This window comes from Clarias gariepinus, chromosome 11 (assembly GCF_024256425.1).
Source record: "Clarias gariepinus isolate MV-2021 ecotype Netherlands chromosome 11, CGAR_prim_01v2, whole genome shotgun sequence".
Classification (NCBI taxonomy): domain Eukaryota; kingdom Metazoa; phylum Chordata; class Actinopteri; order Siluriformes; family Clariidae; genus Clarias; species Clarias gariepinus.
Window position 1 is genome coordinate 25,715,238 of NC_071110.1, and position 13,468 is coordinate 25,728,705.

Consider the following 13,468-nt stretch of genomic DNA (forward strand, 5'->3'; position numbering starts at 1 on the left):
TTACATTATTTTTGTGAGGGCAACTTTTGCAGAATAATAATGACGCAGTGACACACACACACACACACACACACACACAGTTGCCAAATCCGTGGATATTGTACATTTTAAAAACGTACCGTTTATACACAATTTATGCTACGCAGGGTGGTTAAAATAATTAATTTATTCATTCGTTCATCGTCTATACCGCTTAACCTTTATACAGGGTCGAAACAGAAGTACTCCGAGGAAACCCACCTCGCACAGGGAGTACATGCATGAGGAACACACAACGTGCATGAGGAAAAGTTAACTATAGTTAATGTACAGTAGATAGACTTCTTTTGTAGTTGCAACATATATGTAACATATCTTGTTAGTTGTCTAGGTTCCTGAAAAAAATGGAATCAGTTTCTGAATTACTTCTACTAATTCTCCATCATATGCAAATTACTTTTAAGAAAATAAGATATTAATTAGTTTACTTGAGTAATAATAAATAAGCAGATTCAATCAGTAAGAACATTTCAGCCTATATTTAAGCATAGATGTTAGTATATTAGACTAAGCTTACTTTTTCAAGAGTTAAAAAACACTATATTGATTTATGATTTAATATTTTTCTGTAATGTTTTCCGTATTTGTATTGTAAAGAATAACAGTGTATTTGTTAAAAAAAATTATTTTCAATTAGACGGACCTGGCAACCCGGGTCGTACCGGCGCAAGTAAACAATACGGCAATAACAGCGGTAAGATGTGTCAAGAAATTGCGGGGTTTCTTAATTCAAACTAGTTAAATATTATAATATGTGTGTTGATTAATAGCGTGTGATAATTGTGTCGAATTAGTCCTTAAATCATCACATTCGCATGACCCGTTGGCGAAATTTGACAAGTTTTAGCAGCGCAGTTAGCGTTAGCTGCCTAATTGGATGCTAATTCACGCGGCTAAATATGAAGCTGTTGTTTTCTCCTTGCTTTTCTGGACAGACCATTAAATATACGCAGTGTTAACTTCATTCTGAACGCTGAGTGTGCAGTCTCTCTTTGTGCCGTACGGCCTGTGGTGCAAAAACGTCTCAGTAGCTAGCTAGCTAAGCTATTAGCTATGGTTGTGTTTAAGAAATGTATATAGAGTATTTGGCGCTTTTTTCGAGCTTGTGCAATTAACCCCGTGTTTGCATTTGGACTGAGTTTGTTTTTCCTGTTATTATTTTGCAGGAGGGTGGATTAAGCAGCATTGCTGTTTCACATGCCGGTGGAGATGAAGGGGTATCTGGTTCATATACTTGGTGCAATAGCAGGATGCTTGCCTTCTACACTCACCTAAACGTTATTGATTCTTTTTTTTTTTTTTTCTTACGTGCACTTATGATATTTTCTTTTCTTTAGGCAACAGAAAAGTCCGGACCCTGATTGCAATGTTCCTGTAATTGAAGAAGGTATAATTAACCTATAACTTGTAACTATCCTATATATTATACGTTCAAAATGCAGAGGTGGTGTTGTGCATTTTTCGCTGGTGCATAAAAGCAGTCATCCAAACAGTTATTTATTGCAGCAAATAGATGTGGAGTTATGAAAGGAAATACTAGGTATAATTATTTGGTTCTAGAGATCACTAGAGGTTACCCGTGACTCTGCCCACTTTTCCACCCGTTTTCCTGCCGCTCCTCACACTCCTCCAATGTTTCTAGCTGACTCTGCTCAACTGCTTCTCATGCTGCTCCAGTGGTCTTTTCACTGCCGTACCTCACGCTAATACAATGTGTCTTCTTGCTCCCATGCCTTATGCTGCTACGTTTCTTCTTGTTACCGCTTCTCATGCTGTTCCAATGTTTCTCACTGCCGCCCCTTACACTGCTCTAATGTTTCTTCTTGGTCCCGCTCCTCACACTGCTCCGCTCTTTATTTTTTCGCTTTGGGTGCTTAAACTGTTCTGATGTTTCTTCTTGCTGACCCTCCTCATGTTGCTTCAATGTTTCTCACTGCTGCTCCTTACTCTTCTCCAACATCTCATCAGCTCTTATTTCTGCCTGTCGTATATATATATATATATATATATATATATATATATATATATATATATATATAAATTAACGCATGTATATGACTATGCATAACAGATTATATAATTAAGATGTTTATGGGTCATATTGGTTTAAACTCATTGAAGTTTGAGAACATTTGTTAATGTGATCCAGCCACAGAATCTAAAGGGAATGAGGACTGGACTTGGACTTTCAGATGTCTTTTTGCTTGTGTGCTTGGGATCATTGTCCTGTTGCATCCCCCAGTATTGTCCCTAATGTTGCCCCACTGCTAAACAGAGCTCACATTTGTCTCAAACATTTTCAAGAATGGGATAAAGTGGAGTTCATCATTGTCTCAGTGACTGCAAACTTTTCTGGTCCTGTTACTACAAAACAAGCCCAAAGCATTACTGCTTCCCCCCTTAATCCTTTAGTTGGTATGAGGTGGTTGTGTTGATACACTGTTTATTTTTTTACCAAATATGGTTCTGTGCATGATGAACAAGCAACTTTAGCACAGCCGTGCCCAAGGTTTTGAGAATGACACAAATATGAATTTTCACAAAGTCTGCTGCTTTAGTGTTTTTAGATCTATTTTGTCTGATGTTACTATAATATAATAAAGTATAATTACAAGCATTTGCAAGTGTCGAAAGCTTTGATTAACGACAATATTAAGTTTATGCAAAGAGTCAACATTTGCAGTGTTTTTTAAGACGTCAGCAGATTTGCTCTGGCATGCTGTCAATTTTGCATCATCAGAAGTTTGTCAGAATTTGTGGGCTTTTGTTTGTCCACCAGCTTCTAGAGGAGTAACCATGAGTTATTATTCCTATATTATTACCTGCTTTACGATTGCACCTCTCTCCTTCAAGTTGTTGATGATTCAATAAATGGTTAATTTAGGTGCAGTCTAACTAGCAGCAATATCCATGCCTGTGAATCCATCTTTACATCAAGCATTGATAACTACGTGTTTCCTTGCAGGTAACCATGGTTAACAGAGGAAGAACAATGATTTCAAGCACCGCCCGCCTTTTAAAGCTTACAGTCTGTTATTCTTACTCAATCAGCAGAATGGAGTGATCTACAGTCTTGTCCCCATCAACACTCTCACCTGTGTTAATGAGAGACTCACTGGCATAATGTCACCTAGTCCATTTGTGGCAGAGGTGAAATGCAGTGTAAAGTTTTTTTTTTTTTTTTTTTTTATAAAATTTGCTGTATAATATAGTAAAATCTGACAAAAAGATTTAAAAACACTGAAGCAGCAAACTTTGTGAAAATAAATATTTGTGTCATATTTAAAACTTCAGGCTGTACAATGTACATTTATCCTGGTAAAGTGAGCTGCTGCTAGCTAACATCACTGATATACCATCACAAGGATGTTAGTTCTGAAAGCTAGGTTTTTTTTTGGATAGTTCGCTTCTTTCTCCCTGTTAATTTGCTCACTCACTCATCATCTATACCGCTTTATCCTGTATACAGGGTCGTGGGAAGTGTGGAGCCCATCCGAGGGAACTTAGGGCACAAGGCGGAGGACACCCTGGACGGGGTGCCAATCCATTGCAGGGCACACACATACAGTGCATGTACTTCCTCTCACACTTATTCACACACTACGGACAATTAGAATGCCAGTTAGCCTAATCTTTTTGTTTTGGATGTAGAAGTGGGTATGCACAGTGCTGACTGAAAAATAAGTTGTTATACACCTTATACCTTGCATTTGTTCTATATCACTGGTGAGGACCACACAACTGTAATTTAAGTGCTGATAAATAAAAAGCTTAAAGTTGAAGAAAGGTGTGCTTTCTTTCTCCTTGACTGTCTACTGATTTAAAAAAAAGTTATTAAACGAAGGGATGACCCTTGAAGGTGTGTTATTATTGTAAAATAATTAATTGTGGATTTGTAGATGGACATGTTTTGTTCCTTACATATCCCAACCCTATAAGAAAACATAAGTTAGTATGCTATGACTAAAATCCTGCTTTTTTTTATGTTCCATCAGGGGTAGTGGCTACCGCCGAGATTCCGTCAGCAATTACAACTATTCAGTCAGCTGCCACATTTTCCTCCGAGCAGCCCATAAAATACCTGTTTAAGACAGAGGGAGCTGGGGGGCAGGTAGGGGAACTGTACCCTCCCATCGGGCAGGTAGGACAAGAGTAGAAGTGATGAAGTTGTAAACTGTTAAGTAGTATCACACTGCTCTGTGGTTCAAGTGATTGGAGCAGATATGTTTTATATTAGGACTGTCCAACTAACAATAGGATCTTAAGAGATTTGTTATACTCCATATTAGTAATCCTCACATTCCTTTTCAGGTGACCTATCGGGTAATTCAGGTTGCAGATGGACAGTTGGAGGCTCAAACGGATGGCACCACAGCTGTCAGTGTTGTTGCTGGGTTTCCTGCTACAACACAGCCTGTTACCCAGGCAAGTATATAATAATGGATATAATGATGTTTTTCATAACCGATTATTATTCTTTCCTTGTAACTAATACCGCTGTTGGTCTGGATAAAGGCTGTGTTCTCTCAGTCCGAAGCCTTAGAGGGAGATGGCACTGAAACCCATTACACCTACTACCCTGCCACTATTTCAGATGCTGGAACAGGCACTATGGTTACTGGTGTGCAGGCATCTGACACAATCCTCAGCCAGGGCACACCTACAGGTAAAGGGAAAAATCTTTCTTTTTTTAAAAGCCTGCACTAATCTGGAATGGCATACTATTAAGTTTTTAGATCATTCCCTTTGTAAAGTTTCAAGTTTTGCTGAACAGACGTTGTCATAATTACAAAAACACCAGCAATTCCACTGTTAGTGTTGTGATTTGTATTGATCAGGTTTATTTAAGGGCCCCAGATACATGCGCACTCTGTGGGAACATTAGGTGGCATCCAGTATGGTATTAGGGCCTTTCAAGACAAAGACAAATCACACGTCAAGGGTTAAAATAAAGGCAAAAGACTCAGCCTAAGTCTACATTTACAGCCAGCGTCATTGAGAGACAGAGAGCGGCACACCATCAGTCAAGCGTGCACTCTCGACTGAAGTTAAAAGTCAAAAACATATGTAAATTAGACATAAGCCCTAAGAAAGGATTGACTTGTCCAGAGAGGGCGAGAGAGTTATTTTTAGTTTTCAGAGCCCTGTCCGGTCTCGTGCAGATGGTGGCGCTCTGGTTGTTTTTTGTTTTCAGTTTTTTTTAGTTTATTTTCAGTTCCCCAATTAATAAACCTGCGCTATCTCTGATCAGGAAGGTCTTCTCGTGCGCATCATAAGCACTTTCACACCCTCCTATTTCACTAACCCCCTCAGAAGCCCTGCATAAGGCCTAGTATAAAAGCTATTACCTCTTGTGATACGGCTCCCAAACTCGCACCATGCAACGACTCTCACGAGATTTTGTCCTACGAATTATAAGAGTATTAGCCTAGTCAAAGTTAATTTTATGAACAGGTAAACAAATAAAATGAGATCTACGAATATAATTAATAACATAAAGCATGTACATTGTGCTTAGTGGGAGCTTATTAAAATATTTCGACATGTTAACTATGTGTCATTTTAGAAATAAAGATGTCATGTTTTATTGCATATAAAACATCACTTCTGCTATTGTACAGATTTAGACAGAATAGCAATACTAATTTATGCTGCTCGAGCATGCACATTAAATGCTTTTATTTTGAATAAGTCCTCTGTGCATAATTACTTTTCTAATTCTTAATGTAAATTCATGTTTTTCTTCTAAATTCATGTGTAAAAATTTAGATTTTATGTTTATGTGTAGATTTATGTAAATTCAGATTTTATGATTTGTATAATGTGCACCCTCATTCAGCCTCTAAGTGTGTATAATAAAAAAAAAACTCTGCGGCTTTGTATAGTTAGAGCATGGACCTTTTTTTTGTCATATTTTTCACATCTTGTTATTTATAGTTAGTCAGTCTGTGTTACTTGTGTTACACTATTACCAACTTATAGACTTATGATAGAGGCCTTGCATTGCTTTATATGATACATACCCCTAATGAATATTTTGTATATGCAACCGCTTATATACAAAACTAACGCTTTTCCTTCATTGTTGGTAAAGGTCAGTTGTATGTGATGATGTCACCCCAGGAGGTTTTGACAGGAGCAACCCAGAGATCTATTGCACCACGCACACAAACTTGCAACACGTAATTGAACCATCTTATTTGGAATGTTATGAAGTCTTGTAACAGCCATTTATATTTAATATAAATTATTAGATTTGTTTCATGCTTAGAGTTTTAAGAAGGCATTTTTTTAAAAATTGTAATATATTTTATATTGACAGTAAGTCAGAGGCACCTAGGACGTCTCGAGATGAGAAACGACGAGCACAACACAACGAAGGTGAGAAATGACTTGAAGCCTTGAAGCATTATGCTGCCTAATTGTTATATTAAATAATCAGAGCAAGGAATCTGAGTAATTGTTTTGTGCCAATTTATAGTTGAAAGAAGGCGCAGAGATAAGATAAACAACTGGATTGTTCAGCTTTCCAAAACCATTCCAGACTGCACGTTGGACGCCACCAAGACAGGGCAGGTAGGTTTCAGTTTAACTGGAAGTGCATTACAGGTCATGGGTCAATAGGGCAATGCAATGCCATTTTCTCCCTTGTGGTTTGCTATAGAGTAAAGGAGGGATCCTTTCAAAGGCCTGTGATTACATTCAGGAGCTACGACAAAGTAATAATCGATTAGCAGAGGAGCTCAGCGCACTGGAGAGGTTGAGGATGGACAACCAACTTTTACGACAAGAAGTAAGCCCTTTTCTATTTTTTAGATTTTGTTGATGATAAAATGGCCAAATAACATCAATATTTACAAAAGTAGATTAGCCTGATATGAATTAAAATTAAATAGCCATGCATTATTCATTAGGCCAAATTTGAATGTATCGTTTTGTAAATAAAAATGAAACCTTTTCTGTACACCCTAGGTGGAAGACTGGAAATCAAAAAATCTGATTTTGAGGAGCCAGCTCAGGCAGCATGGTATTGTAGCAGCAGCAAGTGCAGAGCCGCAATGAAAAATTATGAGAGCTGTTGTTTAAATGCTGGTAATTATGGATGCTAAAATAAATACTGATAAAATATGTTTCCAGGCATAAAACTGGTCATTAGGGAACAGGAGCTATCATGGATAACGCTTAGAGCAGGATTTCTCAGCCAGTTACATACATTTAATTTTAGTGGGTCTTACTTTATGATGTATATATTTGTTTTGTACAACACATTTTTTACTTGATCCAACAATGAATTTCTTTTATGTACTGGTAAAAGCATGAGAACCTTTCTTGTACATTACTCGGAAACATTTCTGATGACAAAATATAATCTTGCATGTTTGATACTTTTTCACAGCAGTTACCAAGAAAACAAAATAATGATATTTTTTCTGGTTATGTGCAACATGCAGCTCACTATACATATCTATTTGAAATAAATACTTTGTAACATAAAGATTTACATATAACCAGTCTGTGTATGAATTTGAAGTGTTTTTTTTTGTTTGTTTGTTTGTTTGTTTGTTTTGTTTTTACCCAAAATGCACTCATGTCAGGTTTTATTAATCTGGGAAATTATAGTGTTAGAAAAAAAAACAGTTTGAAAAAAATTTATATAAACCTTGCAATTGCGTATTGACAATATATATTTTTTATGCCTGAGTTTTATTATTATTATTTAATTTTATTTATTTTTTAGAAAAAAAATGGTAATGCTGATATCATGCATTACTGACTAGCTTGGCTGTCTTAAATCATTGACAAAAATCTGCAATTACAAAACATTGCATTCTGATAATGTTGCAATAAAAGATTAATAACTCGTTCTTTTTTTAGTATAGTTTTCTCAACTCATAACCCTAATCCCAACCCTAAATCTCAACTCCTAACCCTAACCCAATATAAAATCCAATGTATGAAAATGTATTACCACTTCCATTTAACGATTTACACATTAAGATAGTTGTGAGGTGACTATGAATATAAAGCAGACTTGTGAAATATCCAGCCCTCTGCTGGATGGAAACTGAAATGACAGCTGTGTGTGGTGTAGACAAACAAATCTGATAACATTCTAACATTTGTCCCATTTGGCCACCTTTATTGAATTTTAATTGAATAACATTCTATTTAGGTGAATGTTTTTGGTCATTAAAGCTAATGTTAAATGTTAGGCTTTTAAGCCATTAAACATTGGTTTGATTTGTGCTATATACAGTCAAACTGAAATTATTCATACCCCTGGCAAACCTTAATGACTTAAAGTTACTTTTATTCAACCAGCAAGAAAATATAATCGAAAATATAATTAATATAATTGCTGACCAGCTTTTTGCATGTCTCCACTGGTATTTTTGCCCATTCATCTTTAGCGATGAGCTCCAAATCTTTCAGGTTGGAGGGTCTCCTTCCCGTCACCCTGATCTTTAGCTGCCTCCACAGATTCTCAATTGGATTTACGTCAGGACTCTGGCTGGGCCACTGCAAAACGTTAATGTTTTTGTCTACTAACCATTTCTTCACCACTTTTGCTGGGTGTTTTGGGTTGTTGTCGTGCTGAAATGTCCACTGGTGCCCAAGGCCAAGTTGCTCTGCAGACTGCCTGATGTTGTTTTTGAGAAGTTTGATGTATTGCTTCTTTTTCATGGTGCTGTTTATCCGTGGTCTGCGTCTGTGGAACCCAGCGGTGTGCAGTGTCCGTTGGACTGTCTGCCTTCAGATGTTGCCACCAGCAGAGCCCAGGATAACCTTGGTGGTGATCCTTGGATTCTTTTTTACTTCTCACACCTCTATCTTCCTGGCCTACACAGGTGTCACTTTTGGCTTTCAACCACGTCCTCTAAGATTTTCCACAGTGCGGAAATTTTTTTTATATTACTTTGCACTGTAGCCACTAGAACTTCAAAGCATTTAGATATGGTCTTATACCCCTTTCCTGACTTGTGAGCAGCCAAAATTCGCAGTTGAAGGTCCTCAGTAAGCTGCTTTGTCTTAGGCATGACTGTCCACAAACCAACAGCAGAGATCTTCTGTTTTTCACCTGTCGAGTTGATTAAAACAGCTGTTCCTAATGAATCAGAGTAATTAGGATGCTCTAGAACAGCTTGGACTATTTGGAATGGTATAAAACATTGGATCTTACCATAGACTGTGAAGTTTACGAATGGTATAAATAATTTTGAACACTTTTTGGCAAGATTTATAAAGAAATATCCCAAATACATTAATGTCTGTATCACTTTTGGTCACATCTAATTCCAGAAATGTGTGCAGGCCAGTCTAATTTTATATTGGGTTTTTATGACAACACATACAAATGTAAATTATTTTCAAATCTTCTGGATCTGACCAGAGCATTAGATGATAAAGGAAAAGACTTAGAACCAGGCTTCAGCAGGGGAAGATCAGTCAGCCTGGGAAATGAAATCCAAACACCCATTTTATACTTAACCCAAGGCCAAGAAAGTAAAAACAATAGAAGAAAAACACAATCAAGGTTAAAAACATCATGTGAGAACTAAGTAAACCGGGACACTTACAAAGATCACGCTGAAATAAATTTGTTCTTAATGATTTTGCCATATTCATATAAAATATTATGGACAATTAGAAATAAATTTAATTTTAATTAAATTTTATTTGAATAGCGCTTTTAACAATTATTATTGTCACAAAGCAGCTTTACACAATCAAAAGAATTATGAAAAACTGTATAAAATGTGAATGTGTATAAATCAAAATGATAATATTGTCCCTGATTAAGCCCAGGGTGACAAAGTTGCAAGGAAAAAAACCTTGAAATAGCAATAGGAAGAAACTTCGAGAGGAACTAGACTCAACAGGGAACCCATCCTTATTTGGGTGATAACGGATAGCAGGGATTGACTGCAGTCATACTGTGTGTTAGGAGCCTGGAAGTTCTGTATAACAGGAGATGTATTTAAGTAACAGTAATATGGAGTCCAATTTGTTGTTGGAGGCTCAGGTAAACCTGTAGGAAATTCCTGGTCTGAACTATCAAGCAACTGAAGTCACAAGTCCTCAGAGAACTGCTGTCAGCATCAGCATTCTTCGGGGTAAAGTTGAACCGTCTCCAGTCACCACACGCATCCCAGACACACCACACGGGGCATCCATGCAATAATATCTCCAACCTGAAGCGGGACACCCGGACAAATCAGACAGGTCGAGAACGCAGAAGGGGCCTGGATCACTGGCAGCTCAGAAGAGACATGTATAGCTCAAAAAATAGACAGGGAGAGTTAAAGAGAGAGAGAGAGGGGGAGAGAGAGAGAATAAATCCCTTAATAACATATTTTTTTTAAAGGGGCACATGTACTGCAGATTGAGACTTGCTAAATTGTACAGTACATCAGCGGTTACTGGTGGGCAGTGTGATATAGGCTACTCTATTTAGATCAGAAAGCCCTGGCATGTTGCCAGAACATTTTTTGCAATCATTCAGTATCACAAGGTCTAAGAGTAAAAGAGCAATGAGATGTTAAGATGACAACATTTGCCTGGAACCATATTCTTGTAAACCTTTTTGTGAGGGAATTTGTTTGTCCGTGGGCTCAATAGAAGGGCTTTACGGTTCCCCCAGAGTGTAAAATCAACACTGAAAAGCATTGGTGATAGACAGTTTTCAGCATCAGATAAAGTCAGTGATGTAGCCTACCTGACAAACAGGGAGTGGTTTCTTCTTTTCAGATTGAACACTACTCATCTTTAATGCCTAGAAGTAAAATAAATCCAAACATATTTGCCAAAAAGAGGGGGACAAATAGCTAGGCATCTTGAAATAGCCCTTTCTACTCTTAACAAAACCATAGTACAATTTAAAGATAAGAGTGAAACATTAATGGAGCCATAACCTGGTCGACCTGGGCTTTCTGAAAGATGTCTTTGTGCTGTTTAAAGAGCTGTTAAGAACAATCCTTTCATTCTATGCCTAGGCAAGTTGTTCCTCTTAAAGCTGCTTAAAGGAAGTCAAGTATGAATAGTGTATTAGTAGCCTAACCTCATTTGTTTAAAAATGTACATGTTTTGATGCAAACATTTTATCCAAAAACGTTGGGTTTCAATAAATATACTAGATAAACAACAGTCAGCTGAATGTATTTGAGTTCATTGAACTTTTAATCGCTCTGAATAAATATGATGGGCTCTATTAGTTATGCAACCTATGTGTTTAGTTTTTTTTTCTGCTTGCATAACACTAATGGATCAATTCCTTTAACATGCTTGGATTGTCTTCTTCCACACTTCTGAATCACAGTTCTGAATAATGAATAAACAAAGCTTAATGCAAACAATTAAAGCAAGTCATATTGGTCCAATTGCATTTGAAGGCATCTGTGACACATCTTTTTACAATTACTGTAATCGATGCTTTGTTATGATGAGCTAAATAGCAACTAAATAAAACAAAGACCAGCTTGCCAGACTAAAAACATAATACAGCTGGTCATGAGTGTTTTTCTCTCCCTCTCAGTACACCCCCCCCCCCCTCTCTGGCTCTCTCACTCGGTCTGTCTGACTCTGTCGCGCATTAAAAACAGAGGGGGTTTTAGCTTTATTCTTGCTTTAACATTTTTAAAATTCAGAAAAAGGCTGTTCATCACAAAGCGTTCCTCACCCTTGTCTGTGCTGTGAAGTTTGATTAGGTATGTACACCCTGAGCCATTTGTAGCTACAGTATATGTAGTACCGTGCAGTGGATTAACTTCAGGCAGTGTTCAGATCTTGAGAAGAATATTCCTGCTGCAGTGTGTGTTGAGGTAAGCTCTCCAGACTTTTTATATTGCACTTGTTAAAATAGAGTTTGTCAAATGGCCTTTTAGGATTTTTTAATAATAAATACATCTGGCAAATGCAAACATATTGTGGCTATTGCTCTTAGTTTTCCTAAATATTCTTGATTGTTTTAAAATGTCACAACCCTTAAGTTGTTCCTTGAACAATGGAGGTTTGTTACACTGTTCCTTTTTTAATTCAGGAGATGATTTATTTGTACAGATAAATCTGTGTGTAGTCGTTTACTGTCACACTGTATACATTTGTTTTTTTTGTTTTGTGTTTCTGGGCTACCTGTGCATATACTTTAAATTCTATGTTATTGTAAATACCTTAAATCACACTAAGGTGTGTAATTTTCTAAATGTTTTAAACTAATTTCAGGCAGATTTCGAAAGGATTATTCACAAACATATTTAATGTTCTGAAAATTCTCTCCTGGCTGGTGTCCTCTGTAAAACTGAATGAATGTCTGGCTCTGAACAGGCTACTCACATTTCCTCCGTGATTCTAATACTAGTGCTCCTTTCTCTTTGGCTCCTGGGATTTGCTGCAATGGGCCATTGTAAAGCCCTGGGCCATTATAAATGCTAGCTCTATGTAGAAACCAGACCCTGGTCCTTTCAAAAAGCACCATAATCTAAAGAATACAAAAATAGATGAAACCTCTTTTATGTGTAGAAGGAGATACAATCTGCATCTAGAAGTCAACTTCAGTACAAAAACATGTAGCAAATTTATATTGCAATATATATAAATTTGCTAAGAAGTTTTGCATGGTAATGATTTTGCTCAATTATTATACTTTTTGGTTAAACTCTATCCAGAGCTGGTTATCCAAAGCATCATCAGATGGGGCTGGTGTGAGTTGGTGAGATTGCTGTATTCGACACATTTACCTTTATTTGGCTAATATGGCCCATTCATCATTTATTGTAACTTGGTATTAGCAGAGGCTAAGCAAAATTTACTCAGAGTGAAAGTTACCAAGTTACTTTTTTTAACAGAGGGGGTGGGATGGGGGATTCTAGTGTAGTTCAAAAAAGATAAGCGGATAAAAACTAGTTGTTTTTAATTGAAGTAACACTTTTGCGGAATAAAGCTGTCGCCTTTCTTGTGCTTAAAATCAAAGTGGTCGCTTTTTTTTCCTTTTCTTTCTTACGCACACACCTCTGCAGCACAGGGAAGGGGACGCAACTCTTAAAAGGGCAACATGCGTACATACTGTAATGTGGTATACAACATAGTAGTGGCCATTATAATGGCCAGGGGTTTGCTTCATAAGTATTTGACTTTCAGCTGGGTCTGCATCACTGGCATCTGTTTTGTATGTCTCCATCGTTCTTGTGAATTTAGCACGTTTGTTCTCCCCACCCCTCAATCAATCAGTGGTTTCTGGGTGCATTTTTCCCCCTTCCCCATTGCATAATTTTTCATTATTTTTTTCTTATTTAGTAGCGAACATGATTTCAAATGTAGCGAAGTACAATAGTTCAAACAAAACATACTTAAGTAAAAGTAAAATTACAGATTTTAAAAAGTAGAAGTAAACAAAAAAACTACTCAATCATAGTAACACGAGTAAATGTAATTC

At 37.0% G+C, this 13,468-nt stretch overlaps 1 protein-coding gene across 4 annotated transcripts; it reads left to right on the forward strand.

The window, feature by feature from the left end:
* Positions 1-678: 678 nt before the first annotated feature.
* usf1 (upstream transcription factor 1) lies at positions 679-7,530 on the forward strand. 4 transcript variants are annotated; one of them, XM_053507876.1, is made up of 11 exons: positions 679-733; positions 1,206-1,426; positions 3,091-3,201; positions 4,035-4,180; positions 4,351-4,464; positions 4,555-4,705; positions 6,134-6,221; positions 6,362-6,420; positions 6,521-6,615; positions 6,704-6,832; positions 7,012-7,530. In XM_053507876.1, the coding sequence occupies exons 3-11, from the start codon at positions 3,195-3,197 to the stop codon at positions 7,099-7,101; spliced, it is 879 nt and encodes a 292-aa protein (XP_053363851.1). In that variant the 5' UTR covers positions 679-733; positions 1,206-1,426; positions 3,091-3,194; the 3' UTR covers positions 7,102-7,530. The 4 variants fall into 4 exon arrangements, with proteins under 4 accessions (XP_053363851.1, XP_053363849.1, XP_053363850.1 ...); XM_053507874.1 differs by lacking the exon at positions 3,091-3,201 and having other exon boundaries at positions 684-733; positions 1,206-1,256; positions 1,377-1,426; XM_053507875.1 differs by lacking the exon at positions 3,091-3,201 and having other exon boundaries at positions 684-733; positions 1,206-1,256; positions 1,377-1,426; positions 4,035-4,150.
* Positions 7,531-13,468: the final 5,938 nt, after the last annotated feature.

Excerpts from the sequence above, each read along its gene's own strand:
- usf1 (XM_053507874.1), top strand. The coding sequence starts at position 1,237 with ATGCCGGTGGAGATGAAGGG. Across the intron at positions 4,706-6,133 it reads CAGCCAGGGCACACCTACAG|GTCAGTTGTATGTGATGATG; the intron begins GTAAAGGGAAAA and ends TTGTTGGTAAAG. Across the intron at positions 6,421-6,520 it reads ACGAGCACAACACAACGAAG|TTGAAAGAAGGCGCAGAGAT; the intron begins GTGAGAAATGAC and ends GCCAATTTATAG.